Below are 27,134 nucleotides of genomic sequence, written 5' to 3'. Positions count from 1 at the left end.
GGTCAGATTCCAGTTGCTGCCGGTCATAGGACCTTCAAAAAGTCATAGTTGTTTTTTTCCATGGTTCACCTAAGGGGAGTTCATTCAGCGGTTAAATCAACCAACGCTTACCCATTAGAAGTGCATGTAGGACAGTGAGTTTAACTTACATGAAATCAAAGACATTTAGCCCGCAATCCCATAAAGCCAATCAAGAGGAGGAGGAGGAGGAGGGGAGGAGGAGGAGGAGATGGAGTAAGATCAGAGGAGGATGAGCAGGAGCAGGAGCAGGGGCAGGAGCAGGGGCATGAGCAGGAGCAGGGGCAGAAGAACTACAAGGAGGAGTCGGTGACAGAGGTTACGGCGCTGACAAAGATAATCCTGCTGATGACAATCGCGATCACAACGAGGAGGATTGTACACCCGACGCTGATGTTGACGATGATCTTGTCAGCCGCTGATGATTCATCACATTCGTGAGTGTCACAACATCTCAGAAGCGCTCAAGGTGAGGAGCATCAAAGAGATGAAGCTGATCTGATTGATGGGACAGAGCATGACAGGCAAGGAGATCATCGATGGATACAACACAAGGTTCCTCCTCCTCCTCCTCCTCCTCCTCCTCCTCCTCCTCCTCCTCCTCCTGTTTCATTTGCTTCTCCTGTTCTTGCTGTGTTCACGAGATGATAATGGTGATAATGATGAGAATTGAAGATAAGATCGGTTTTGATTTTCAGTGAAATTGGTCACTTTGCTTCCAGTGCCGATTATCAGGAGCTGAAGGGCGAGCTAGAGAAAGCCAAGAAAAAAGGAGACGCGGAGAAGGCAAGATCTCTTCTATCTCTCCTCCTCCTCCTCCTCCTCCTCCTCGGATTCCCCCCCCCCCCCGCCCCCCCCTTTCCGTGTCTGTTCTTCCTTCACCACAGCCTTGTCCCCAACCTTCTCTTCTGCTCTCTTTGCTGATATCTTGTGCAGGCAAATGAGCTTGAAGCCAAAATCGCTGAGATGGAGAAGAGCGAGAATGTTGGATACGGAATACAACAGATCGAGCGAAGTTTGCTGTTCAAGCGGTGAGCAAGAAACTGGGAAGGAGAGATGGTGATGGTACAAGGGGAGAGGATCAAGGCAGGAGAAGTGAGAGAGGAGGCAAGTCAGAGCAAGGATGCAGGCGGACGAAAGAGCCGGCAGAGAGAATCATCGGGTTGGGAAGTGCAGGAGGGAGACGCAAGGAAGAAAGGCAAGACAAGGAAGAGATTGTGAGGAGGAACGAGGCAGGAGGAGCGATGTCGACTCGCAGGAATACAATCGACATGACGAGGCCCTTCAGGGCTCCCCCCATTCTCATCGTCAACCTGCAGCGAGTTCAGTTCTCTCCCACTTTAGGCTTCGCGGAGAAAATCAACAGCCGCTTTGAATTCCCGGAGGAGCTCGATCTTACAGGTACCCGCTTCTCCTCCTCCTCCTCCTCCTCCTCCTCCTCCTCCTCCTCCTCCTCCTCCTCCTCCTCCTCCTCCCGTCTCAGCTGCCCCCCCTCTTCCCTCCCACCTTCCCTTCCAACTCTTGCCCTCCTTCCTCTCCACTGTCTTGTTCTTATTTCTCATTTGCTTGCAGAATTCATGGACAAATCTGAACCAGTCGATCCCACGGGACCGGCTAACTACATCCTGCACTCGGTCGTGGTACACTCAGGTAGAATAAGAGCGTGAAGCGGAAGAGATACAGCGGAGAGGAGGAGGAGGAGGAGGATGAATGGCGCTCAGCGAGAAGGAGGGCATGGAGAGTTGGGGGTGGCGGTGGTGAGGGGGATTGAGGTTGGGAAGGAGCGATAGGAAGGAGTCGATGAAGTATGACGAGCTTTCAGGTTATTCGCAAGGAGGACACTACTACGCTTTCATCCGGCCGGACCTGGGGAGAAAAGGAGGAGAGAGGAAAGAAGCGGGAGGAGTGCAGTGGTATAAGTTCGACGATGACCAGGCAAGCGGGAGCAAGAGTGGGAAGTGGTGGTGGTGGAGGACGAGAAAAGGAGGAGGGGGAGAAAGAGAAAGGGAGGAAAGAGGAGGTTGGGAAAGAAGAAGCACGAAGAGGAGGAAAGCTGAGTTAGTTCCCTCCTACAGGTTCGCCCTGTCTCGCAAGACGACGCCATGTCTGCCAACTTCGGAGGCGACACCCCTTCCGTCTACTCCATGGGGCGGCCCATGGCGAGCATGCGGTCCCGCAGGTCTGAACTCGCGCGTTTTGACGGGGATGACGAGCAGAGCAGCGCGTACATGCTGGTCTACCTCAAGAGCTCCTGCCTGCCAGCACTCATGGACACGGAGAAGATGGAGGTGAGGGCTGGAAGCTCGTCCGTTATGCCCGTTATGCTGCTGACTGCGCGAGCAGATCCCTCGGCATGTCATGGCCAACAAGAGCGAGATGACCTCACTCCCTTCCTCAGTCCCGGTCTGATCAGATGATCCTCCCTCCCCCCCTTCCTCCTCCCTCCCTTCCTCCTCCCTCCCTTCCTCCTCCCTTCCTTCTTCCTCCCTCCCTTCTTCCTCCCTTCCTTCCTCCTCCCTGCTTCCTCCCTCGTGCTTCTTTCTCCTGCTTCTTCCTCCACTCTCCTTCATATCTCCTTTCTACTGCTTCCTGCTCTCTTCCTGCTCTCTCCCTGCCTCCTTTGCTTGTCTGCCTTCTCGTTCCTGGGAGGCTCACAGGACTCTACAGGTGCTCCTGCCCGATGGCTATGGGGTTGCCGGGCAGAGGGATGGCAAGTCTCGATCGCAGGAGGAGAATGGCACCAGCCGATCCAAGAGCGAGAGGAGGAGCGGGAGCCTGCGCGGAGCTCTCGTGCAGGTAGGGGGAGGAAGTCGCGATGAGAGCTGAGGGGGAGCAGGTGCCGGTCGCCAATATCGAGGAATGCACAGTCGGGAAATTCATAGAGCTGGTGAGGAAAGAGTGCGGAGGGAGGGAGGGAGGCAGGGAAGGAGTCGAGGGAGTGAGAGAGGGAGGGGAGGGAGGGAGGGAGGGAAGGGGAGGAAGGTTTTGAGCTGGATTGGGGTTCAGACTTGAACGGAGGTGAGGATCGAGGAGTTCATACGCGCATGGCAGGTTCAGTCCAAGTGCAAGTCGATGGAGTGTCCTCTCGAACCTCCGCCAGTGCGGGTAAGAAGAGACGGGGAGGAGGAGGAGGAGGAGGAGGAGGAGGAGGAGGAGGAGGAGGAGGAGGAGGAGGATGCGAGGGGGGTAAGGGCGGAGGAAGTACAGTGAGTACCTGAGGGGCTGAGCTTCTGCAGGACTTTCTCGGTGGGATTTTTCCTCGAGGATCGGGAAGGGAGTCAGCTAGTAGAGATTTGAACTACAAGCCAGAGCTCAGACTCTGTCTAACGCAGCTGAAGGATCATGGTAACTCCCTCCTATCCCTCCTCCTTCTCCCCTGCCCTCCTCCTCAGCCCTCTCTTTACGTCACTGTGAGAAACTCAAACTTTCGCCGTCTCGCTCACTTCTTCCCTCCCTCCGTCCTCCCCGCCTTCCTTCTATCTCCTCCCTCTGGTTGGCTGATTCTCATTTGTGCTCAGAAATAGTCAACGTGTTCGGCGAGAAAACGATGGTGAAAACAACGCCATTCCCTTCATCTTCTTCTTGCTCAGCTCCTCTTCTCTCCTCCTGTTTCTCTATTTCATTTTGCGCCCCTAACTTGCTCCTGCAGCTGTCTTCCATCAACTCTACTTACCTTCTTCGTCTCGAGTGGTACGACGCCAATCCTGATGTCCTCAACGTTCCAGTGTTTCATCACGTACAGACTGTGAGTTGCCCTCTACCTCGTCCCACCTCCTCTTGCTCCCCTTATCCTGCTCTGCCGTCTGCTTGCCCTTTTATCTTTTTCCTCCTTCCTTGTAGTTCGCTCTGCGATTTCCTTCCTCCTCCATTCCTTCCTTCCGTTTTCGCCATGCGCTTAGCGTTGATAACAGGCGAGTATGATCAAACCGACCGGAGACCCTTGTCTCGTTCCTGTCTTCAAGAACGACAAAGTGATCTAAACTCCTCGCAATCACCTCCTCATGCGACTTTGCAGTTCGAAGATGTCATGTTGCGAGTCGCCCAGCGCTCTGGGTATGATGTGTGGTGGAGGGAGGAGGGAGGAGGGAGGAGGGAGGAGGGATGGAGTCTAGACTGCAGACAAGGAGCATGAGTGGGAAGGGAGGCAGCAAGATTCGCTAACCCGCTGGAAGGCTGCATGTCGAGAAAGACTGGCAGATGTACTGGAACGGCCGGTGACTTTTTACCCTTCCCGACTGCTTGTGACGTCATGGCAGCGAGCAAGAGCTGCAGAGGATCAGCCGAGGAGAGCTTATGCTCACCGATGACCTTGCTCCCCGCGATCCGCGCCTGGTAACGTGGAGACGGAGGAGAATAGGAATGAGGGGAGGATGATGAAGGAGAGGGTGAATGTTAAGATAAGCAAGTTGCATGAAGAGAGGGGAAGGGGGAGGGAGATGGCCAGGGAGAGGGAGATGAGGAGGAGGACGAGGAGGAGGCGGTGGGCGGGTAGGAGGGGGAGAGGAAGCGAAGGCGAAAGAGGGGAAGATGTGTGACAAAAGGCTTGCAGGTCATCCTTCATGACCAACCATTCGACAGTCCAAGCTCGCAAGACTTCTTCTCCTTCGTGATGACCCGCTTGTGGTGAGGACGAGGCGACTGACTGAGCTGCAGATGTCGTATGGGTTGACGCAGGAGAAAGGAATCAGGATAGGACAGAGCGGGAGGTGAGGGCGGGTCAAACCTTGTCAGCTTTTATATACAAAGAGACCCCTGTGGAGGAAACGCGTCAAAGAATAACGGATCTGATGCATCAGATCTGAGATGACGGATCTTTGATCCGTCTATGCCTCTCACGTCCTCTGCGTGACTTCCCCTGGACCTTCGAGTTTCCTCCGAGCCTCTCCCCGCGTCATGCCAGTCGAGCCCTTGAAGATGTCTTGCTTGTGCTTGCCCACAGCTGAGCCGTTGGAGTTGAGCTTGGGATTGTTGAGACTCGAGCTGGGAGTCGTACGAGCAGAAAGGAAGTTCTCCTCCTGCTGTAGAGCTGACCTGCTTCCTTCCTGATACAGCTGCGCATCCTCTCCAGCTGCCTTCCTCACCCTGACATGAGGGCTGGAGATCGAGCAGGCAACGAACATGTCCGAAAGAGGGGCCGTAGAGTTGAAGAGAGGATCGGCCCTCAGTTCCTCCGCATACCACTCGTACTCATCTCGATTCAACTGCATTCTCCATCCCATTAGGTTCAAGAATTCTAACTCTAGGTTGTTGAGCTCAGCAGTGGTGATCCCCCCAATCTTCCCCCACACTTTGTTGCTGTAATACTTGTCGTCGAAGGTCTTGGTTGCCAGCATCATCGACACCAAGATCAACCGCTGCCAGTTGTGACTGTTCAGAAAGATGTCGGGAGCTCGCCGTTTCAGCCGCTCCAAGTAGATCAAAGAGATCGCGTAGCAGCACGGGCTCGCTGAGCTATACCTCTCGATCCTGAGTGCGAGAAAATCATATCAGTCTTTTGCTGGCAGCGATGAGAGGATACGGGAGGAGAAACGAGGGAAAGTGGGAGGTATGGAGTGAGTGAGGAAGGCCGAATCAGCACCTCTGAATGAAAGCCGAGATCGTCATGGGAGGTTTTGATCCGACAAAAGAAGGCAGTGAAGTGCGCATGTTCCCCGAAGACATATTGTCACCCTTCAAAGCACGTCAGGATGGACAGAAATGAATCATCGCAGACTGACATATTGTATCGCTTGTTCCAGTTTTCTTGCAATGACTGCGACCAATCCTTGTTGATTGGCGGCATCTAATTCCATGAGGTGTTTGATCAGGTGATGGGGTATTGAGCCAGGATCTTGGTCAAGCACGCTCAGAGCATCCTCTTTGAAAGGTTTCATCGTTGCCCGGTTGCTCATTCAGTCTTGCGGCCCCAGATCCTCCCACGCTTCAAATGCACTTACAAGGTCAAGAAATCTGTTTGGAAAAATCATTCAGTGAATGAATGATGATTTCAATCTTGCATTGGAAAACATGTGAGAGACTACAACACGTCAATTACCACTGAACTCTGTGCAACACACCCACGACGAGCGCTTCTGGATTTCTACCTTCAATCCTTCCTGCTCTATGGTACAAGGAACTGCCTCCCCCCCTCTCTCCTTCGCAATCCGATCACTGTTCCTCCATGACTTCCCAGACGTTCCTCTCTCACCCTCACCTCATCTCCATCTATCGCTCTCTCCCTCCCTCCTCTGGTGCCTCTTGTTCTCCTGCGTTCTCCCATGTTTGATGTGCGTTTCACAGATTGAAGATGACAACTACCCCTCTATCATCAGCACCCCCCTTCGAAGACACCCACCCTTCTTATGAGCACCCCTGCAACCACCCTACCGTATTTTCACCTTGCTTGACCTATTTTTAACCCTGCTCTAGTCTTGAGTGTACCCACCCTTAATCGTACCCTACCCTATGTTTTTCTCTTTTGACATTTTCCACCACCCTTGATGGTTATCCTACCCCTACTTGTAAACTTTCCATACAGGGGGTGGGTTGTATTAGCACTGCTAACACTTCGAGGACGAGGAGATAACAGGGGTGGTCGTATTGCTAGTAGGTACTCAACATGTTCAAAATTTGAAGATTGTTTCCAGTAATTGTTTGAGCTAATTTGAAATAATAAGATAAAAATCGAAATTTTAACAAGATTCTGTCCACCCCCATGGTCGGAAAACTGCTGCTTATTATGAAGTGGCACCTGCGAGTTGACGAGGCCAACCTGAGTCACGAGTACCGGTGCTTTTACCAGGTGTAAGGTGGGTGGGCGGTATCTTAGGGTCGGAAAACAGAGGGTAGTGCGTCGATGACAAGGGGTAGGGGGTCACTAATTCATAGGCCCAAGGGGGGAAAGGAGGGGTACTCTCAGGATTCCTGGGGTACATCCTGCGCTACCCTTCTTGCATTTCAAGACTCTTGCCACGAGGAGGTGTCTGAGGCGCGCTTGCACTTAACCGTTATCCGTCAACGACCCGGTCACTCTCTTTACTCAAAGTTAAGTTAAAAATCAGTACGAGGACAATGGTAGGACTCCGTCACGTGTACGCCATGATAACAGTGAATGTAGCCGGCAGTGCATCAGTAGAGTTACGATTGCGCTTTCACTGACAGCTAACTGACTGATATCAGTTACTGGTTATGACTACATTGGCCAGTGTAAGTACTAGTACGGCTGCCGCCCCAAACTTTGGCATTCCACTCACTGAGTCAATCAAGCGCACGACGGTGCAGTGACGGTGACAAGCTTGACGAGTCCGATCGAAGTCGTGCCGCCACTGAGACAGACAGTTCGATCAGGAACTGTGAGGAGTCCAAGTTAGTCAGTCATGCCATGATAGTGAGAGTGAGAGTGAGAGTGAGAGTGAGAGTGAGAGTGAGAGTGAGAGTGAGAGTAGGGCCTCACCGTCAGGCATGGAGGAGAAACCGGTGCTCTTGTGCTGCAAGGATCGCGCCAACATGATTTTGCATCAGCTTGCTAGCTTGCAAGTCCCTGAGCTCGATCCGAAGCACTTGGCTCCCTGCAGCAAGCTTCCCCAGGGTGATAACGACTCTGCGAGGCTCCTCCGGCTCATCTTGCGGCAGGAGGAGGTGGAACGCCAGAGCTTCTCTGTCGACCTTGTTTGTCGGCCTGTAGACCGACAGGAGCAGCCCTACGCTTCTCGGCAGCCCGAAGAGCTCGACCTTCAGCTCGTGACCCCCTCCCACTCGCTCCATCTCCTCGCTCGGGACCAGCCGAAGGCGCTCAACGTCGCAGTTTGTGTCCTTGAAGGCCTTCACCACACACGACCTGATCGCTACCTTCCGCTGCGTGTCAGTCCAGACGTTGTTCACTATCCTTTCCATCAGCCACTGCCCGTGCGGGTCCGCGGCCACAGAGCCTGTATCCTTGCTCGCAGGCAGGGGCAGCGACAGAGCCTTCGACGTCTGCCGCGCTGAGGAGGGGGAAGAGCCAACCAGGAAGCCCTTAGGAAGCACCTTGAAGGTGTAGCCCAAGTACGCGGCCTCGAAGGTGACTGATGCCTTGTCCCACCCTCCTTGCTCGAACCGGTCGTCATACATACCTGCTCCTTGACCTCCTACCCATGCCCTTCGATCCACCACAAAGGAAGGCTCGTAACCCAGCAGATAGTCCACCTCGTATACCTCCTCTGCCTCCATCCACCTGCCGTACTCGGTGGGGGCGTGGAAGACAGCGTTCTCTGACCATCTGGTCGATGGGGACCACATGCCACAGCCCAGCAGGGGGAGCAGCAGCTCACAGCGTAGCAGCGCAGCCTTGAGGTCCTCCATGGTGATGGCGGCAGGTTTGACCGTCAGTTGATGACTATCGAAATGAGTCTTCACTGCGCGAGGCCAGCTGCCTGCCGACCTGAAGGACGGGATCACCAACAGCTCGCCCCTCCCCATCCAGCCATCCCCGCGAGCTTTCCTTATATGGTCAGCGAGCTCGTCCGAAGCCAGCATGTCCACGTCGGCGTTCAAGACCATGTTGCTCTTGGCAATTGAGCAAGCGATCTTACGCAGCATGTTGGTAGGGCAGTCGAGGGGTTTATCTTTACTCCTCGGGTCAGGGCAGGACGTCAGTACAGTCGCCTCAAGCGACTTGTTCCTTCTCTCGAACCATGGCCCCAGCTGTTGCTGGACGAGCGCCAAGATGTCAGCATGCTCTGATGCGCTTCTAGCATAGAAAGCAACTGCCATTTCCTGGTGCCACTGAGCTGCTGAGTTGATAAGTTGAGATGCCGTCTCGAGAGTAGCAAACGTCGCCAGGGTCAGGCTAAGCTCCTCCTCCTGCTGACATTCACTGACGCGAACATTACCCGCCAAGGGCGATTGACCGTAGGGCATCGACCCGAGGAAGAGAGGTTGCTTCGAAGAGGACCAGGCGTAGGAAACCTCACAAGGTGCAACGGAGAGAAAATGTCTGGAGATGATCGAGAGAACAGAATCCTGTGACTGCATCGCGCTGTCGTCGTAGAGCATCACCCTCACTACTATGTCGCCAGGCCAGCATGAAGCGACGGAGAAGTTGAGGGTAGCTGGCATGTTGGAGCCGTTGACTGTTTTACTCTCTTCGAAGGCCGCATTGTTGTTTTGTCGTAACCGAACCGACGTGACAACCTTGTACCTGCAGCCTGAGACCAAGCCCAACGCCACAGCTGACATTGTGAAAGGCCATCCTGCTCGGGGCTGTAGAGGCGTCACGTAGAGCTGAAGGCTGCACAAGACGTCTTCAGGATGAGGAGCTGGAAATGCTGCGGGCGGAGCGTGATGAGCAACGTCGTCTATCGCACTTCCATTCTCCTCCAAGGAACAGACCCGAGCACAGGAAGCAGTAGCCAGCGACTCCCGATCATCGATGAGAGGATGGAGGGAAAGCTGACAAAGAGTCGCCAGCACCAGAAAGTGTCTCCCAGCTGGTGCCCTGATGCGCATGATCTCAGACTGCTCTACTGCCTTCACTTGTATCATGGCCATTCCTGTCCATTGCGCAAGAGAGCTCATGTCTGTGAAGAAGACTGTGAGCAAGAATCGATCTCTGACTTCACTCCTGACGTTGATGTGCATCCGAACGCTTCCTCCTTCCATCGCCACATGCTCCATGGTCAACGAGGCAGATGATGAAGCGTTCCCGACGTGAACGAAGTCGTCGAACGCGAACTCCAGCTGCAAACTCTCTTCTCCTTCCACATTGTACAGCAAGATCAGTGCATGATAGACTCCTGAGGTCGTGTCCGTCCACGTGAAAGAGGCGCACTGTACGCATGAGGGCGTTGGGCCAGGGTCCTGAAGAGAGTCTTGGATCGCAAGCATGCGCATGTCCTGGCGCAGCTGAGCCTCAAGTAGCATCTTGTTTGATCCACACGTCGATCCCTGGTCATGCACACCAACTGCTATCAACAAGTTCTCGCCGGCAACGAGTCCTCTCCTCTGCGTCACGTCTGCCTTCCACTTCCCGTCATACCTGCCAATAGCTGCGCAAAGGGAGGCAGAGCTGCTGCAGGAGCAGCGAGAACCCCGATCGCCAGCCTTGCGACCGCAAGCTTGAGAATCAGTGGGAGGCAAGTTAGAAATCACAATCACCACTGACATGACTGTAAACCATCTGCGGTAGACGGGATTGACTTTGAACTCCTTCACTATCATCTCTTCTACCATCACCATCAGCACTCTTTCCGTCGAATAGGAAACCAAGGATGTGCACCGTCAAGGAACAAGGTCTCAACCAGCGGGCACCATCGCATCTCTCTGTTGTCTCCCCCTCTCTCTACCTCAAAGTTCTTGTCGCTCCCCTCCCTCGCTCTTTCTTCTCCAGCTCGCAGAGTTGAGTTCGTTGACTCCTTCCTAAGACTTTCTAGCTGTCTGGCCCGGTTTCAGTCACGGCACTGGCCCTGTGGCCCGGCGCCGGGAAGTCGTCGGAGGCTCCGGTCAATCGAGAACTTAAACCTAGTTTCAACATTCATGTCCTTGCTGGGCTAGCTAGGTTTTAAAAATGACAACAACAGTTTGCAAGCATTTTCATATCAATTTCTTTATTGTTTTCTTCATCAGTTACACTTTTAAGACATTTCAAAGCTGATTGGCGTTAACTACTACATGAGGCGCACACTTCACTCATAGGACACTTGCACCTTTGTTACCTCATCGCTCACAGGGGAGGGAAACACTTTCGTCAGCTCGTTGGCGTAGGCACCGATTCCATGCTCTGAGATATCGAGACCCGCTTCTTCGATCTCAGAGCTCACACGCAGCCCCACAACGAATTTCATGACGAGAAAGGTGAGGCCTGACATCACACTGGCCCATGCAACGATGACAAGACCGCCGATGAGCTGGACAGCAAACTGTTCTCCCCGCCCACACGCGTCGTTGACGTTGGGATAGGCCGCATACTGCACATTTGCATCTGTGCAGAAGATTCCCGTAGCGAGAAGTCCCCAGAAGCCGCAGGCTCCATGGATGGGGAAAGCGTCGAGAGGGTCGTCAATCCTGAGCTTGAGCAGCAGCTTCGATGCCCCGTAGTAGATCCATGCGCTGATGATTCCAATGAGGAACGCCATCCATGGATTCACCACTGAGCAGTTGGCAGTGATGCCCACAAGGGCTGCTAGGATTCCATTCAGCGCCAGCCCGATGTCAAACGTCCCCTCCAAGAAGCGCGAGATGATGGTGGCCATCAGACAACCAGCAGCAGCTGAGATGGTTGTGGTGACAGCGACTTTGCCAGCGACGTTTGCGGCTCCTCCGGAGAGGGCGAGAGTCGACCCGCAGTTGAAGCCATACCAACCGAACCAGAGGATGGTGGTTCCCAGCGCCATCAGAGTCGTGTTGTGAGGACGTTGCGCTTTCGGCTTCCCGTCGCTATCAAAGCGCCCTTTGCGAGGACCGACGAGGATCGCACCCATCAGGCCCGACACGCCGCCGACCAAGTGCACAACTCCCGACCCCGCGAAGTCGATCACCCCATTAGAGGTCGAAGTTCCTGACAGCAGAGGACGCGCGTTGCCGTCGGCGTCTGGCCTCGCCCCCCAGGCCGACAAGAACCCAGACCCCCACACCCAGTGGACGATGACCGGGTAGATGAAGGCCGTGCAAACTCCGGAGTACACCAGGTAGGCCTCGAACTTGAATCTCTCCGCTACCGATCCAGACACGATGGTTGCAGCTGTGCCAGCAAATGCAAACTGGAAGAAGAAGCCCTCCCATCCATCGGAGCCGCCCTCTCCTGCTCCGTTGTAGATGGATGATATGGCAAAGTTGTCAGTGCCGATGAAACCTCCCGCCGTAGTCCCGTAGGCGAAGCCGTACCCAACCAGCCAAAAGCAGACGCATCCAATGGATGCGTCCATGATGTTCTTGTACAAGATATTAATCACATTCCGAGAATTCACGACACCGGCTTCGAGCATAGCGAAACCTGCCTGCATAAAGAATACCAAACTTCCTGCATCAATAGTCAGTTTGCAGGAGAGCCAGCAACATAATCCATACCGCATAAGAGTAGCCATGCAATGTCTAAATCTCTTGAATTGTTTTCTATGCTTGTCTTGGTTTCATTGTAATTTGCCTCCATCGTTTGCAGTTGCGATGTAAGCAATTCCACCTTCTTCTGCAGGTCTAGCACTGTGAGGGTCGTCATGGCGATCAGCAGCTACGATAGGAGGACGCGAGAGAGATGAAGTAGATCAGTGAACCGAGGAGCTTGCGATCTCTTTGTCCAGCCTGGGTGTCACGCAGACGATCGTTGGTTGGCAGCAGAACAAAGCTGGGTGGGACACTTTACAAGAGCATAGTAGCACAGTTGTTAGACCAATTCTTTTTTCCTGCAAAGGTTGCAAGGTCGCGGCTCTTGGCTCACGGCCATCACATCCCGCCCATAATGACTTCCTTCCACCCCTCCCCCGAGCCCCCATGACCCCGGTACGTATCCGGACGTACCTACACTTTTCAGTACCACGTACTCGGTGAGTGATGACTTTCAAACGGCTTCAAGTTCGAGGCCTCTAGATTTTCACCTTGTCGCTTCAAGGCTTTAGGTCCCCTTCACACCCTCAGTAACAGTATCCCGGTCCTCCCGAATCTTCCCCGGGCCCGGGGTACAACCTCAGTGGCTGCGGCCAGCCCGGGCGGGCAGCGGCCGGCCCCCGGCATTGCCGGGCCGGGCCGGGCCGGGGGCGGTCCGGCTGGGCGGGCTCAGTTTATTGCGCTGCCCTGAGATCGATGAGACCATGGAGGTCGGGGCTAGTGTTGGTGCTGCTGATGACGATGATGGAGACAAGCATGTTGGTTGGCAGCCTGACAAGCAGCAGACCAGGTGAGAAGCCCCCGTCACCTGCTATCTGTGTGCTCGCCCGAGAACCCTCTCCTCCCTCTGTGCTTGACGCTCATTTTTGTTCCAGACCTCACGACGTACGAGATGTTCGACGAGATGAGAAGGGAGAGGAGGAAACTCTGAGCTGACTCGGGCGTGTACTCTTGCTCATGCGCACCTGCAGGTCCGTAGGAGCGAAGCTGAAGCGCGACCTCTTCAAGAGCAACGACGACGACTTTCGAGCCGACAGGTATCGTCGGATCTCCAGCTGGCATGCAGACACCGTCGAACTGAGTTTGTTTCCCGCCCACAGAAGCAGGTCGACGATCAGCTGTCAAGAAGGTGACTGGGCCCTGGTATGACGCGATCCTTGCAAGTGACGGGGCAACCAGAGGACGAGAGAGATCTCAAGTTACCTTCTAAAGCTCTCAGCCAACAACTTGTCGAGGTGCGAGACCATCTTCAGCATGACGGCAGTCTTGACTCCTCCCCCTCCCCAGTCTCCTCTCTACCCCCCTGGAGCTGCTCCAGCAGGTGAAGTTGCAGTCAAACCAGCGCTAGTGCCGGGCAAGGAGAACAAGAAGGTGTGGGAACCGTTTGGAGCGCAGAGGGTTCTCACCGCCATGCAGCCGATCCTACCTCCAGGATGGGCCCAACACGTCACCAAGACTCCTCGCAAGAGATCCTATTACTCCCGCCCTGATGGAGGCGTGCAGTGGCAGCCTCCTCCTGCTGCTCCTGCTACTCCTGCCGCTGCTCCTGCCGCTGCTCCTGCCGCTGCTCCTGGTTCGCGCAATCGCATGCTGTGATGCTGGCGTGTGTCCCTCCTGCCTCTCTCAGTCTTGCTGTGTCTCCTCTGAGCTATCTGCTTCCTTGGACATGGCGGGATGATGATGAAGTGCCGCAGAATCTCAGCGCGCGAGGGCCAAGGAGAAGGTCAGGGGAGTCACCCAGGAGACTGAGGGGCCACTAAAGGTGGAGGCCCCGACGGTCCCAGTGAGGGGAAAGGGAGGGGAGGATGCGATGCCTCCGAACTTGTTGGAGAGGCTGCGAGGAGCAGATCGAGCTCGAGCATGTGCTCTCTTCGAAGGGTTGTGCGCCTCGGGAGCTGTGAACGAGAAGCATATCGACGTGATGATTTCGAGCGCTTCCAGGTGCTTGCTGCCGGGACTCCTCTCTCCTCCTCCTGTCTGACTTTGGGCCCATCGAGCAGCATAGCAGAGATTGATCGCGTGCTTGCCCGCGTGAAGCCCTCAGTCTCCAAGTCCTTCTTCTCCTCCCTCGTCGCTCGGATCTCCGAGAAGCTCACGCTCAACGAGCTCGCCGATGACGCTTCGCTCGTCCGGCAGGTCTCCTGCTAGTCCTCCTTCACCTCTTGCTGCACCTGATTCCTCTGGCAGTCTCGAGGACTGGAGCAGCAGCCGCCTGTGGTCCGTTCAGTTGAGGAGAGGACGAAGGATGGTGAACTGCGAGGTTTGGGTGGAAGGCATGCGAGCACAGCAGATGGGCTGGAGGAGGAGAAGAAGGAGAGAGCAAAGGGAGCGACAGCAGTCGTTCTGTGTGAAGATGTGATAGAGATACAAGAGTTGGAACGGTGAGGCTCACTTGTAACTGCCGTTGGAATGAGACACACCAACTTCAGGATCCGCGACCTCAAGACGAGGCTTGGCATCACCAGGGACATGATCGATCGATGCGAGCAGGAGGGGAAAGTTCCTCCCGTCTCAGCCGTCAAAGCTCTCCTCCTCCTCCACTCTCAGTTGGATCACATAGAGGAGGCTCAGAGCTGCCTGAAGCAGATCCGGACCTTGTCCCCTCGCGACAGCCTCGACCCCTCTCTCTACAGCTCCATGCTCCTCGCCTGTGCGCGCCTCCGAGACATTCGCCTTGCTGAAAGTCTGTTTGCTGAAGCACAGGAGAGGTACGAGGAGGCGGGGGATGGGGGGGGACGCGGAGGTGGCGGGGGAGGCAGGGGGAAGAGCATTGAGGAAGTGATGATGACGCAGAAACCTCGTGGACAAAGACATCAGAAACGCCATGCTGTGCGTGTTCAGCATGACGGGGATTCCCTCGAGGGTGAAGGAGGAGCTCGATCGCTCGTATGAAGCTCAAGAGCTCGTCACTCCTTTCATGCTGGAGTGTCTCGTGGTATCTCCTTGCTCCTCCCCTCCTTCCCCTCCCTCGTCTTCCTGCCCTCCGGACTTCCTCTATCTCGTCATATCCTTCCTTGCTCAACCTACGTCCATACTCCCCTCCTCTGCTCTCATTGCCTCTCTCGCATTCACTAGCCGAGCCAGGAAGCGTATCGCTGGTCCTCGCTCTTTTGGAGGAGCGCCAAGGACAGGAAAGGCAGGCACTACTACTACCACATGCTCACCCGGGAGGTCCTGTGGGAGCTCAAGGAGGAAGTCCTCTATGACCAGATGCCGGGGAGGGTCCTGTCCTTCCTCGAAGCAAACTTCCGGGAGAGCTTCGAGCAGCGCGACAGACAAAGTCTCCAGCACTTCACCAAGAGCTACAACTCCTACATCTACCTCTCAGCACAGCGAGGCAGGGTCAAGGATGCCATCCAGACTTTTGTCCGCATGCAGCAGCTAGCAGTCCCGCTGGATGTGACGTCGCTCGATGCCTTGGGTGCGATCCTATCGCTACTTGGTTGCCGACGTGGCTCCTCCCCTCCTTCCTACTTCCTCATACTCCTGCTCCTGCTTCTGCTCAATCCTTCCTACTCTCCTTCACTACACGCCACATCGTTCTTCACCTTTGTTCTTACCCTACAGCCTCGCTCACTGATCCTGCTCTTGCAGTGCGAGCCATGTCAGTTGCGATCCAGAGGAGCGACGGAGGAGGGTTGAGCTTCGAGGTGACGGCTGACTGCAGCTCGATCTCTCTGCTCACTTGCCGCGTCTTAGCGAGTTGATCAAGCGCTGAGGCTGATGGACGCGGAGAAGGCGATTCCTTCACCACAGTGAGTGGCGAGGAGAGGAGGCGAGAGGAGGCGAGGGGAGAGGAGGGGAGAGGAGAGGAGAGGAGAGGAAGGATGGGTAGGAAGTGAGCGAGGAGAGTGCGGGAAGAGTGCAGGAGAACGCTGACAGTAGCTTTTTCACTGACAGGACGTGCATGCAATTGATGAAAGCTTGTCAACGTTGTCGGTCCATGGAGAGGGTGCATGACGTCTTTATCCGACTTCAGACTTCTTGCCTCAGGTACCTCTCCCACCACTGCCTTTCAGCACTGCCTCTCCCTCCTCTACTGCACTCCTATCAGCGTAAACTTGACTCCCATCAGGAAGGAGATGGAAATTCCGCTAGAAGGATGGCTGAATGTGCTAGAGGCTCTCATCTCCTCCGACTGCGACGAGGAAGCTCTGAGTCTCTTCAACCGCATGCGAGGTTCGGCAGAGAGCATGCGCAGTAACGGCAAGCTCCTCCACGTGCAGACAGCGAGCGGTACCCGAACGCGGATCCCTCCTGCCGACTTGACATGTTACAATGCGGTGATACGGGGGTTTGCTCGGAGAGGGTGAGAGACTGCCTGTTGCTCCCCTCGCTCACTTCTCTCCTTGTCGTCAGAGACCTTGAAGCCGCCCATCGCATCTTCTCTCTCATTACAAGTGACGGTGAGGGGAAAGTGCCTGGGACATGTGCTCATTGACTCGAAACCCCAGGGCTGGCACCCGATGACGACTCTTTCTGCTTTCTTGAGCTCTGTCAGCGCTGACCGTCGTCAAGATGTGGGCTGGCAAAAGTCAAGAACGTGTACAGTAAGACAAGCTCTGTTCGCTCCTCCTCTCCTCAGCAGTGCGCAAGGGCCCAGATGTCTCAATTCTATTCCACAAGTTTATTTCTAAGTTAAGATGTGCTCAAGTGAAACGAGGCTAACGGCGACACGTTCACAGGCGTCTCTCTTCCCACACGATGGCCTCAAGATCCCCTCAATCCCCACAAGTTGGAAACTCAATTCGTCACGCAGCCGTCGACTGCTCTCCCTTCCCATCACAGCAGTCCGAGCCCATATCATCTCCCGATAACATTACACGTCGTCGCTCTCGCCGGTTCGCACGTACCACTCGATGAAGCTAGAGCATAGGGGCACCACCTCGTCTGCCTGAGAGAACATCTCCTCTCCCTTCCTTCCCCCGTCTGGCTCCTCCGTCTTCGATGGGCCATCAAGCCCCTGCATGGGTTCCCCATCCCCTCTACCCCTCGCTTCCGATCCCAGATGGAGATATGTGAAGGAGGAGCTTGCTGCTGGTGCGTTGTTTGCGATGAGTGGGGTGAAAGAAGACGAGAAGGAGGATGGAAGCGCCGTGGAATCAGAGGAGGAGGGAGACGAATGAAGCATGTGCGGGAAGGTATCAGATCGGATCGATGAATCTCGAGGCATTGAATCAGCAAAGGGCGATGCAGACCAGGATGGAGCATGGGAGTGTGGTGACATGATAGGCTGATCAACTTGTGTCGAGATGTTAGTGTCCATGTGAGAACAAATGTCTCGTCACCTATCAACTCATCGTCGTTAGCGCTCTCCTCGTTGAGATTTTCTCGGTGTCGAGAATAGGGCCACTTCACAACGCCGAGCCTTCTGCAAGCATTTCGAAATGCAGTAAGAGAAATTCCCTGTTCGTTTGTGAGATTGAGAAATGATGCGCATACGTCAAATTTACCACGTGTTTTGCCGCGTCTTCCAGGCGAAGATGATACAAGTTTTGTATGTCTGTTTGCGTGAGGAAAACAGCCCCAGCTTTTCCAGATTCTCCTTGCTTCCTTCTGGGATAGATCTGGACAGAGTTCTGCATGATCGAAGCTTGGTCTTGGTACGTCCTTTGCAAATCCGAGCCTGCATGGAAGAGAGAAAATCATTGAACAGAAATCGAACAATAAGGAACAGTTGATTCGTCCTAAAGCTTCTCAGTGCACCACACAAAAGCCCCATTTTCCCCTCGTTATGCTCATCTCCCATCATAGAATCGTGTGCTCCTGTCGTGTATTTTCTTACACTGTAAACTTTACTTCCCGCCTCTCCTCCTCGTTCTCTTCTCTTCTACGATCCCCTTCGTCGCAGTTACATCAGATATTATTAACCTCAGCCTAGGAAAGAACATTTCGCTTACCCCTCCTTTTGACTCAAGAAAACCCTTAAAACATGGGGTTATCGTTATAGAGCTACCCACCCCACCCTCGAGACAAGTCTGCTGACAGACGTCTTCTTCCCAAGCAGTGTGATCCTCAGATTTGAGGCATCTTGGACATGCAATGGATTCAAAACACTCTTTTTGGAATTCGTTGAGACTTCTAGAGGGTCAGCAACTCTCTTAACCCCGACCTTTTGACTACACGCATGTCACACACGTGCTGCGAACCGCATCGCATCGTCATCAATGATGCTAGCAGAGGGGACACGGTGCTGCTATCTGGCATTGGAAACCACCCGGTGACCCCTTATTTCTCCCTGCATAGACCCCACCTTAGTTCCTTTTGTCTCTTTCTCTCAAACGGGGTGTACCTTCCTTGGCAAGGTTTTATCCCCGTCGGGACGGCTCGGAGTTTCAAGTTTTGCGACGGTAGCCTTGCCAAGTTTACTGGCCGTAACGGACGGGCGGGGCGTGTGACCATGACATCTCAGTGGTACTAGGTGATCGACCGTCGCTATCATTGCTCATGCGGCAGTGCCGTAGCCCCGGCCGATCGGCCCCCGGGGCCCATTCGGATCATGACTCAGTGACTGGCCGGGCATGCCAGTGCTGGTTCGGCCGCACGGTCGGCGCCCGCCTGCCGCCGTGACTCCCCGATTGCGCCGGCGCCGCGGCCACGCCCGGCCGTACGACCGTACGGTACTAGGCGGCCCTATTAGGTACGGTATGCCCAGTGCCGGCCGGGCGGCGGAACTAACCGTTGAACCCGGTGACCGTTGAACTGACTTAGTCCGAACTACGGCTAACTTTCAAGTTTATTGACTTCATCGGCCCGGACTCGGAGCCCTCCCAGTCCGGCGGGGAGTCCGATCGGACCCGGTGCGGTACCACTGGCCGCGCTCGGAGGCTCCGACGTCAGTGATGCCCGGCGGGCATCAGCGGCGATCGGATGATCGGACTCGGGTCGGCGGCGGAACGGCGCATACCGTCAGCGGACCGTGTTATCTGATCGCTCTTGCGGCCGCCCGGCGCTGAGCACTGTGACCGTCATCCGAGCCCGCGCCAGCCTGCAGGCTCCGAACATGAGCCTCCCGGCGCGCTGCCGGGCTGCGGCGGCGGTTTCCAAGTTCGCCGATTCAAGATCGGACTCCGGGACTGAGAGTCTTGGATCATCGGCGGACCCAGCGACTCGGAGCTGTCGGAGCTGCGGCAGTGTGGCTCGTGCCAATTGAGCAGCCGCTGGTTACCGTTCGGCGGGCCCGCACACTGAGCTGTCACGTCCTCTCCGCCCGGCCTCCGCGACCTTGCCACCGGCTGCTCTCTCTCCGGTAACCGTTGCCTGCTGACACGCCCGACCCCGCGGCATCGGATCTGTCCCGAGGCTCCTGTTCCGTTATCATGCTGTGCAAACTTGAAACTTGCCATATGGATTTGAATGAAATCCAAGACGATGCACAGCATGAATGAGCATGTCTCAGAATGCTTGAAACTTGCTGTTGCTGTCCATTGGCCTGATCTGACTGTTGAGGGTGCTGGGAGTCCCGAATTGCATCGTAGTCTCTGAAGCACATTCGAATCAGCAAGGAGGTGCAAGGCAACGGATCTTACGTAGAGGAAGCCTAACCGGCTTCTGGTTCCACTCCGGCTCGACAGCCGAAGGGTCCCGTGAAAGACCTTCATATTCCTGTCTCAGGCGATCTTCGAGTTTCTGTTTCGAGAACATGGTTACTAGTGATGAAGAGAGCGAGATTGTTTCACCTGGACTGTCTTGTACACTGAGATTCTCCATGCAGACTTCAAGGAATCATTGCCGTTCTCACATACAACAGCTGAAACAATGTCGGCTATCTCCAAGAATTGTTCTGGCTTGACGCCGAACTTGTATTCCTGTGGTTCCCCAAAAGGAGTCAGCCGACAGGCAGCAGCACAGGAAGCTCACTTTGAGGATCTCAACACACTTCTCGCAGTCCTGTAGCCCTGCGATGGATCGGCCAACCTGGCATAAGAGTTCAATGCATGAGCGGTCAGAACATAGCATGCTCACCGCTGCGAAGAGCTCGGTAGCCTTTGCTTTGCTGGATTCCTCTACTCTGCTTTCTTCTGCATACACCACGAGGTTTGTAAGTTGAAAACAATGAACACAACTTGAATCAAAAGTTGTTACCGTCAACAGTGAAGATGCCTCGTGATCTTGAGTTGGACGCGACTATTCTTAGAACGAACTTGTCGATATACTCCTGTAACTGACGCAGGAGTATGAGCAACCTAGAGGAGCGAGCGGGCAGATAAAAACGAGATACATTGTTTTCGCAATCTTTCCACGAATCTTCGACGAGCTTGTCATCCTCCCCGATGATGCTTGAACTCTGCTTCTTGCTCTCGGAGGGAGTGGGTTCTGCAGGAGAGTTCTGCGACTCCTTTTCGACTTTCACGGCCTTGGGAGCTTCGCTCGGCGGTTTGATGGGTTCTGCAGCTTCAGTATTTGGAGTGGCAACTGCCTGTGGGCTGCTGATGGGCTTGCCCAAGGATTGGTCAACACTGACGGGTTTGACTTGTTTGACAGGCGTGCTCGTCATCGGTTGAATGATGTCATTCTTATTTGTGCTTGAACCACAGCCCATTTTGAAGGTTTTCTTCGAGGAGAGTCACTGCATCAGATTCATGTCAGCAAGCAAAAGACTAAGGCATGCTCTCCTGCGGCCTCGCGAGTTCCTTCTACCCTCCAGCTCTGCGCTACTGGCTTCTCCTTAAGCTGACCTATTGCTCCTCACTGATCATCCTCTGAATGAAAATGCACCAGGTATGATGTGTCAGTTCTCTTGTCCTCTCGTGGTCTGTATCAAGTCCTTTCTTCTCCTTCGTCTCCCCCTCTCCCTCCTTCCGTCTCCCTCCCGCCTTCCCTTTCCGCATGCTCTGCCAACAGGCCTTGCATGGTTGATTTTTTGGGACCCCACCTATGTGCCATATCACACACCCGTGCAACCATGACCCGTACCCCGTCAATGACCCGTACCTTACTCTACAGAATTCGTACTGATTATCAGTACCCGTGATGGGAAATTCCGTTCCACCCACCCACCCCATCCCACCTCATCCTCATACCCTAGCCAGGGACCAACACCCCTCAAAGTCAACTGACAGGCAAATATCATCACCCCACCCCCTTCTTTGAAGGGGAACATGGGGGTGGGAGGAGGTATCCGTGCAGGCAAAGATCGGGTACCTTTGAGGGCAACAAGCATGGCGGGAAGGCGACGCTGCTCCTCTAAGTTTATCTGCAGGTTTATCCCCCGCTAGTGCTCTAGCTAGGAGGCATGTAGTTCTGCTGCAAGCGCCCTCTCCGCTTCCCCTTCCTGTCGGCGGTGACGCCCTTGTCCCCTATGAGGACTTCTGTTGTTTCATGATTCATACCAACAACATCGCCCCTTTCCATGCTGGTCACTGGCGCTGGCGCCATTGCCTTGTTGCTTGATGTGGACATACTGATGTAAAGTAAGAGAATATTGTACACTGGTTCAAAAACAATCACCATCTCTCGCAATAATATCTCCCTGTAGTCCTATCAATGCGCATTGCATTCAGTTCCACTCGAGAAATCCTTTGAGTTCCACACTTGATGTCTCTACATCTCACAGTCATTCCATGTACCTCATGCATGCATATAAGGTAGCAAGATAGGCTTCTACCTGTGCTCGAACCACACGTCCTTGCTCACGTTCTTGATCAGTTTCTTCGAGCCTTCAGGAAGTTTCGAGAGTTTTAAGATCGTGACGTGCGGTCGGAACACCATATCTTCAACAGAGGACCCTATGGAGAATCACTTGAGAAGGCAATTGATTGAATATTGAGCCATTCACCAGGAAATCTCGAAAAGAATGCTTTCAGGTCGAGAGCAAAGTCATACAAACGATCCAGCAGATCTCCTTTCTCGGGTTTGAGGTATCTGCAGCAAACCATGATCACATCCATTCGCAATGTGTGTGTCGGAAACATGCATGTTACAATGTACATGCAACTCACATCACCCGCTCGTCGAAATGACCGATTCCTGCGAATCGAAATTCAAAATGGGCACGTCAAACCCTTATTATGTTGTTTACCGGAAAGTGTGAGCAGGGGAGACTGTGCAAAGTACTTCTTGGCTTGTGTACCCATCTCTTCTACGCACATACTGAGTCAAAAGTCTACACACAAACCCAAAAACTCACCAAGAAAAGCAGAAAAGATTTCATTCTCGAACGATTTTTCAATCGAGACTGCAACCAATGTCATGTGCAGTTGTCTTGTGTCAATCAAGGCTGGCATTGAGAATATGTCAATCTAGCATCTTTTCAGGTCATATCAATGTCACCGGGGAGCAGGTGTGGCTGTTTGTCAACGATGGAGTTTTGTACATTCGAAACTCTCTGGAGGATGGACACATTGTCCACAGGGATGGACACGAAATGAGTGCATCGTGAATAAAAGTCTTGTCGCTCTGATTCGCTCTGTGTCATGTCGTCTTGTAAACCCGGTCGGCTCGACCTCGAAGTTCTGATCTCGATCGGTGCACTAGAGTGTCCATGACAGAGATTGCTGTATTCGGAACACAATTCTTGGGATTTCAAGTTGTCGTCAAAACATTCACGGTTGGAAGCCTCTTCCGAGTGGCCATCGTCCCGAGGCAGTCGATGAGATGTCAAGGTAGAACGAGAAGCAGAAGTTGGTAAGTTTGGATTGAAGCTGGGGTTGGAAGCATGGTCTGACGGTATGAAGGTAGAGGTCGATGGCGGTAACAGTGATGCGATCAAAGAGGACGTGCTGGTGCTGGTGCTGGTGCTGGTGCTGGTGCTGGTGCTGGTGCTGGTGCTGGTGAGGGGCTCAGAGGAGGAGGAGGAGGAGGAGGAGGAGTCCATGCGTCCTTTGGTGCTGCTGCGGTTGCGGAACTTTTGCCGCTGCGGTAGCGCCTCCATAGGAGACTCGTCGATTTCGCTCAAAGTTTGAAACTTTCACATCTCAAACTTCAGAGGGCCGGAGGTTCCGAGGTTTCGAAGTTTGATAGGTCAAAGTTCAAGTTCGTGGTCGAGTTCGAAATTTGCAAGCGCGCCATGGGGAGGGAGGGAGGGGGAGTGTCAGGGATTATATCCCTTGATGGCTGACGATGCGGCAATGCTATGTCTGTTGCTACACATCAAGCTGCATCATCGTCATCATAGCATCAGCTTGCTCACATGCACATAGAAGATAGATGAATCGTCTGCTGTGCGTGCTGAAAGTTTTGGTCCCCTTGTTAGTCATGACATTGACAAGACTCTGAGGCAGGAAACGAGTTACACTCGCGCATTCATTCAGGAAGATGAGGTAAACTCCCGAATTGTGCAAGTATCAAGAGCTGACATACCTTCCAAAGTCGAGCAAAGTATTCAAGGGCAGAAGACATCCAAATCCTTAATTTCCTCTTGGGTCAGGTGTGCTTCTTATCGCGACATCGGTGCAAGCGTGTCTGATCTGATCATCTAGGAAGGAAACCTACGGATGCAAGGAAACAAACTCTGGCAAGAAGCAGAGAATGCCAAGGTTGTTGTGCTTGCAAATGCAGTGGTTTGTGACCTGAAAATAGATTACGTCCCGATCTTGGCAATCGATGCGTGAGCATTTTAGAAAGGAGCTGCATGTGAGTTTGGAGACTTATACCAGATTCAGAATACGATTGGTGTGACTGAATACTGCAGGCCGAGTATCAGGATCTGAGAAATAGGAATCTCACCAAAGTACCATCCCCGAAATATGTGATTCAGGTTGTGCTTTTACTTTTCGACTTACCTGAAGCTCTAGGCGACATCCGAACAGCAGGAGGAGACCATTGACGAGCATTCTGCGAATGAGGAAGAGAAGGTGAGTACTTTTGTTTGTAAAGCAACCAATTGAGAACTGTCTGCAATAGACAATTGGTCAAACACTTGTCGCGAAGCAAACCAGACAAACCGAGTCTATGAAGTATGGAAGCAAATTTCTGTACCTGTATGAATGATTGACCTTTTGGTCTGAAGACAAGTTGAAGATATTATGAGGGAAACCAAACGCAGCAAGCATGCGGTTGAAAACGTTGGGAGTTGTGGGTCCAGTTGATTCACTGCTCAACAGGTTATTCACGCAGGAATCATTTTCAACGGGAAGATGGAGTTGGCAGGTACTTGACATTCTACAACTCTCGCGAATTTACCGATGGGCGTGACGCTTTGTTGCAGTGCAGTACCTCAAGGGTGAACTAAGTGACGAGCTTCTCCGGACCCAATGGTCCTTCGCAGAGGACATGGTAAGCGTGCGATGCACATGTTTGATCGCTGACGTGTTCTCAGTATCTCATAGAGGAGAATGAGACAGGTCTGAGCAGAACTTGCGTGTCTCTGCGACTCTGATGCGTCTTCAGTACGAGATGTTCTGTTTGAAGGCGAAAAACCGACAGACAAGTTCCTCGTTGATTTGATTCATACGCGTGGGAAGCAAGCTGTTGCGGTGCGAGAGCATGGAGGCTCATCTGACCCTCTCTTGCGCTTGCTGTGACTCTCATACAGGATCGCTTCGAGTGGATTCACCGCAGCGCCAATGACTCAGCTCGTTGACGCTATTGTTATTCGATTCATAATTAGCAACCCAGTCAGATTGATCTCAGTGCCAAACGTCATTTCTCGACAACTTGGATGTGAATTTTCCTGCATACTAGTACAAGTTTGTCAACCATTTGGATGGCCCGGGATCCGAATATTGTCCGACCGCCTTGTCCAATCCGATCATCCGAGCCTCAGCCTCGGCTAGTTAGCGGCGGGCGGGGCCTCGGCTGAATCAGGCCCGGCGAGCCTCACTCAGTACTCAGTGAGCCCCGAGGGCGTCCAACCGTCTGGATGCTCCCGGCCTGCAGCCCCCGAGTCTACTCTCCTGATTGTCCTCGTACTGATTTTTAACTTAACTTTGAGTAAAGTAATAAAAAGTGTCCCGACAATTTCTGCCAGTCTGTGCGGGGATGAGGGATGGCGGGAATGAAATGCAGATCGATAGCGCACGTGTAGCGATGCAGCCATGCAGCGATGCAGCCGTGCGAGGAGGGTTGATGAGAGGGATGCAGGCAGCAAGAGAGCTGATGAGAGAAGCATGCGAAGCTCCGGTAGTGCAGAGGAAGTGCAGGAAGAGCTGTGGGATAAGTTGGACTACCTACGTTAACTTGCTTGATCAGCACAGACATACACAACAAGATATCAGCCTTGGCACTTGGAGCTTTCTACTTCGTTGTATTGTTCTGTCTGCTCCAGGTACATCCATCACTGTAGCGCCCCCTGTGTAAAGGATTACTCTCAGAATCAACAAGTGCTTGGAGAGTCAATTTGCTTTTCGAGTGAGATTGCACGATCTGATATCGACATCATCCCATCTGGTTCACATGATATGACTTGTACCCATCGATGTGTGCAGGCAACAACATGGGAAAAGGCAAGATTTTCATCGATGGTGTCGAAGGGGGCACGGTGGGAGACAGAGTCAACCTTGAAGTTGCTGACTGTTGCAAAGGACTCCATGGGCAACACTTACTACTCACGAGATGAAATGTCCGCCACCGCCGACCATCAACATGTTCATGTTCACCTCCATGCCGTCCAGGTGGAAAAATGAGCTCGATCGGGCGGATCCGACTAGCGAGAAAGGATGGTATGGTAAGTTGAGATGCTCGCTTCAGAACGTGTCTGCGTCCCCCGCATCGTCCTGACAAGACGGCCAGAACTCTCTGACCTCTCTGTTCTCAGGGAAAGGGATCAAGTACTGGGAGGATGTGCCGGCCAGCGTCGACGGCGTGCTGGGAGGGTTTGGGCACGTCAGCGCGTCAGCTGGAGATGCGAGGAGGAGGATGACGATGCGGCAGGTGACGGACGTGGACCTTGAAGAGTCGGAGCTCTTCTACCAGACTCTGCTCAGAGAGGTGGCGAGAGCGACGGAGCTGCTTCCTCGTCGACCTGACGGATGTCTGTAGGGGCACTTGAAGCTGACAGAGCCCGGGAGAGCGGCTGACTGCGGTCTGTCAGAGCTCTGAGGTAGAGGACGGCAAGGGAGAGTGAAAGGAGAGTGTAGGGGCAGGGATCGGGCGGATCAGCAAGGGATTTCTGTGCAATCACTTCAAGGCCGTGGACCTCGTTGAGCCTGTGATATCGAATCACATCTACATGTCAAGTTGTGATCTTGACATGTCCAGGTGGCTCATTTCTTGCAAACAGCCGAGAAAGAACTCTCTGGTGAGGAACAGAGCATGCGTTGTTGCCGATGTGTGATGGGTTTGCAGGCTTCAATGATGGAAATTACATTCAGATCGGCCTCCAGGACTGGGTTCCTCAGCAAGGTAAAAGCCTCCGTCATGTGTAGCATTCTGAGGGAAAGCGACAAGGCGCGCAATCATGTTTCGTGATATTTCTCCATCTCGATCTGAACTCACTTGCAAGTTATCGACTGAGTTTGCTAGGATTGTACGATGTGATCTGGATCCAGTGGGTGATTGGACACCTTACGGGTACTTGCCATCTTCACGAGTGAACTGTTGAAGTGAAGAGATTTGAAGATGAGGACTTCGTTGCCTTCATGATGCGATGCAAGCGGGTGCATTGCTCTCTTGCTGCTGCTTCTTGCTGCGATGTTGACGATCTGCAACAAGGGATTGAAGGAGGACGGAGTCATCGTGCTCAAGGTCACAGCAGGCACAAGTGCGTCTCCTGTTGTGTGTTGAGAGTGTTTCTTGTTGGCTCCCGCAGGAGAATGCTTGTACCGAAGGCTTCATCGTTGACAAGGTGAAGGAGAGACGTTGCGAGTATCCGGAGATCCTCACCAAGACGATGCAGGAAGATTCCAGCGTGACAAGATCGGCGGGTAACTTCGCTCAGTTTCCTCAGTTTGCAAGTGACATGAGACGTATCAATGCAGTCTACCTCGAGGGCTTGTGCAAAGCCGCGGGACTTTCAGTAGTGGCGCAAGAGTAAGATGAATGATGACGACGACGACGATGACAATGACGATGACGATCATTACGATGAATATTTGACGGGGGGGAGAAGGGGGGCGGGGGGAGGTGAGGAGGAGGAGGAGGAGGAAGTAAGTCGGCGAGGTGGAAGTTGTAATGATGTATAG

The 27,134-nt window shown here is 53.7% G+C and overlaps 9 protein-coding genes across 9 annotated transcripts in view; 4 read left to right on the top strand and 5 right to left on the bottom strand.

Annotated features, from left to right (window-relative positions):
• The window catches only part of GUITHDRAFT_163698 (hypothetical protein), a 7,528-nt gene extending 2,743 nt beyond the window's left edge, over window positions 1-4,785 (top strand). The window contains exons 19-39 of the mRNA XM_005830894.1: window positions 259-336; window positions 434-487; window positions 955-1,049; window positions 1,307-1,419; window positions 1,591-1,668; window positions 1,841-1,931; window positions 1,954-2,038; window positions 2,094-2,306; window positions 2,362-2,421; window positions 2,686-2,814; window positions 2,855-2,905; window positions 3,070-3,123; window positions 3,255-3,363; window positions 3,537-3,568; window positions 3,668-3,763; window positions 3,930-3,989; window positions 4,034-4,071; window positions 4,191-4,232; window positions 4,275-4,350; window positions 4,568-4,624; window positions 4,672-4,785. Of these exons, the coding sequence (XP_005830951.1) occupies window positions 259-336; window positions 434-487; window positions 955-1,049; window positions 1,307-1,419; window positions 1,591-1,668; window positions 1,841-1,931; window positions 1,954-2,038; window positions 2,094-2,306; window positions 2,362-2,421; window positions 2,686-2,814; window positions 2,855-2,905; window positions 3,070-3,123; window positions 3,255-3,363; window positions 3,537-3,568; window positions 3,668-3,763; window positions 3,930-3,989; window positions 4,034-4,071; window positions 4,191-4,232; window positions 4,275-4,350; window positions 4,568-4,624; window positions 4,672-4,728 (1,668 nt within the window). The 3' untranslated portion in view covers window positions 4,729-4,785. The remainder of the gene's footprint in view (window positions 1-258; window positions 337-433; window positions 488-954; window positions 1,050-1,306; window positions 1,420-1,590; window positions 1,669-1,840; window positions 1,932-1,953; window positions 2,039-2,093; window positions 2,307-2,361; window positions 2,422-2,685; window positions 2,815-2,854; window positions 2,906-3,069; window positions 3,124-3,254; window positions 3,364-3,536; window positions 3,569-3,667; window positions 3,764-3,929; window positions 3,990-4,033; window positions 4,072-4,190; window positions 4,233-4,274; window positions 4,351-4,567; window positions 4,625-4,671) is intronic.
• A 386-nt stretch (window positions 4,786-5,171) lies between these two features.
• GUITHDRAFT_39669 (hypothetical protein) lies at window positions 5,172-5,486 on the bottom strand (the record flags this gene model as incomplete). The annotated part of the gene is made up of 1 exon (XM_005830893.1): window positions 5,172-5,486. A coding segment is annotated over one exon (315 nt), but the record flags the coding sequence as incomplete, so codon positions are not given.
• A 1,966-nt stretch (window positions 5,487-7,452) lies between these two features.
• On the bottom strand, window positions 7,453-10,212 carry GUITHDRAFT_140108 (hypothetical protein; the record flags this gene model as incomplete). The annotated part of the gene is made up of 1 exon (XM_005830892.1): window positions 7,453-10,212. One exon carries the CDS (start codon window positions 10,210-10,212, stop codon window positions 7,453-7,455), a length of 2,760 nt encoding a protein of 919 aa, XP_005830949.1.
• Window positions 10,213-10,658: 446 nt separating this feature from the next.
• Window positions 10,659-12,044, bottom strand: GUITHDRAFT_72678 (ammonium transporter; the record flags this gene model as incomplete). Its single annotated transcript, XM_005830975.1, has 1 exon — window positions 10,659-12,044. One exon carries the CDS (start codon window positions 12,042-12,044, stop codon window positions 10,659-10,661), a length of 1,386 nt encoding a protein of 461 aa, XP_005831032.1.
• A 732-nt stretch (window positions 12,045-12,776) lies between these two features.
• Window positions 12,777-16,579, top strand: GUITHDRAFT_110075 (hypothetical protein; the record flags this gene model as incomplete). The annotated part of the gene is made up of 15 exons (XM_005830891.1): window positions 12,777-12,862; window positions 13,044-13,109; window positions 13,173-13,215; window positions 13,285-13,645; window positions 13,767-14,013; window positions 14,073-14,208; window positions 14,260-14,453; window positions 14,502-14,780; window positions 14,866-15,007; window positions 15,157-15,493; window positions 15,667-15,722; window positions 15,772-15,827; window positions 16,148-16,381; window positions 16,432-16,478; window positions 16,527-16,579. 15 exons carry the CDS (start codon window positions 12,777-12,779, stop codon window positions 16,577-16,579), a joined length of 2,337 nt encoding a protein of 778 aa, XP_005830948.1.
• A 2,888-nt stretch (window positions 16,580-19,467) lies between these two features.
• Window positions 19,468-20,614, bottom strand: GUITHDRAFT_110074 (hypothetical protein; the record flags this gene model as incomplete). Its single annotated transcript, XM_005830890.1, has 7 exons — window positions 19,468-19,553; window positions 19,602-19,701; window positions 19,752-19,880; window positions 19,933-19,989; window positions 20,038-20,093; window positions 20,158-20,236; window positions 20,294-20,614. 7 exons carry the CDS (start codon window positions 20,612-20,614, stop codon window positions 19,468-19,470), a joined length of 828 nt encoding a protein of 275 aa, XP_005830947.1.
• A 680-nt stretch (window positions 20,615-21,294) lies between these two features.
• GUITHDRAFT_140104 (hypothetical protein) lies at window positions 21,295-22,298 on the bottom strand (the record flags this gene model as incomplete). The annotated part of the gene is made up of 7 exons (XM_005830889.1): window positions 21,295-21,475; window positions 21,523-21,615; window positions 21,680-21,800; window positions 21,851-21,936; window positions 22,014-22,041; window positions 22,094-22,153; window positions 22,202-22,298. The coding sequence occupies 7 exons, from the start codon at window positions 22,296-22,298 to the stop codon at window positions 21,295-21,297; spliced, it is 666 nt and encodes a 221-aa protein (XP_005830946.1).
• A 444-nt stretch (window positions 22,299-22,742) lies between these two features.
• GUITHDRAFT_163696 (hypothetical protein) lies at window positions 22,743-24,671 on the top strand. Its single transcript, XM_005830888.1, has 14 exons — window positions 22,743-22,844; window positions 23,295-23,333; window positions 23,383-23,440; window positions 23,493-23,549; window positions 23,593-23,646; window positions 23,705-23,761; window positions 23,808-23,867; window positions 23,917-23,969; window positions 24,023-24,068; window positions 24,117-24,162; window positions 24,221-24,288; window positions 24,332-24,356; window positions 24,403-24,488; window positions 24,548-24,671. Exons 1-14 carry the CDS (start codon window positions 22,759-22,761, stop codon window positions 24,593-24,595), a joined length of 783 nt encoding a protein of 260 aa, XP_005830945.1. The 5' UTR covers window positions 22,743-22,758; the 3' UTR covers window positions 24,596-24,671.
• A 776-nt stretch (window positions 24,672-25,447) lies between these two features.
• Window positions 25,448-26,986, top strand: GUITHDRAFT_110071 (hypothetical protein; the record flags this gene model as incomplete). The annotated part of the gene is made up of 12 exons (XM_005830887.1): window positions 25,448-25,492; window positions 25,536-25,573; window positions 25,626-25,678; window positions 25,769-25,941; window positions 25,993-26,035; window positions 26,091-26,161; window positions 26,212-26,251; window positions 26,299-26,355; window positions 26,476-26,523; window positions 26,572-26,609; window positions 26,665-26,697; window positions 26,762-26,986. 12 exons carry the CDS (start codon window positions 25,448-25,450, stop codon window positions 26,984-26,986), a joined length of 864 nt encoding a protein of 287 aa, XP_005830944.1.
• Between the last annotated feature and the right edge of the window lie 148 nt (window positions 26,987-27,134).

This window comes from Guillardia theta (assembly GCF_000315625.1).
Source record: "Guillardia theta CCMP2712 unplaced genomic scaffold GUITHscaffold_43, whole genome shotgun sequence".
NCBI classification, from domain to species: domain Eukaryota; class Cryptophyceae; order Pyrenomonadales; family Geminigeraceae; genus Guillardia; species Guillardia theta.
Note: the sequence above shows the minus strand (reverse complement) of the source record. Positions and strands in the feature narration are given on the sequence as shown.

Excerpts from the sequence above, each read along its gene's own strand:
- GUITHDRAFT_163696 (XM_005830888.1), top strand. The coding sequence starts at position 22,759 with ATGGCGGTAACAGTGATGCGATCAAAGAGGACGTGCTGGTGCTGGTGC. Across the intron at positions 23,647-23,704 it reads ATTTTAGAAAGGAGCTGCAT|GCCGAGTATCAGGATCTGAG; the intron begins GTGAGTTTGGAG and ends TGAATACTGCAG. Across the intron at positions 24,357-24,402 it reads CATAGAGGAGAATGAGACAG|TACGAGATGTTCTGTTTGAA; the intron begins GTCTGAGCAGAA and ends ATGCGTCTTCAG.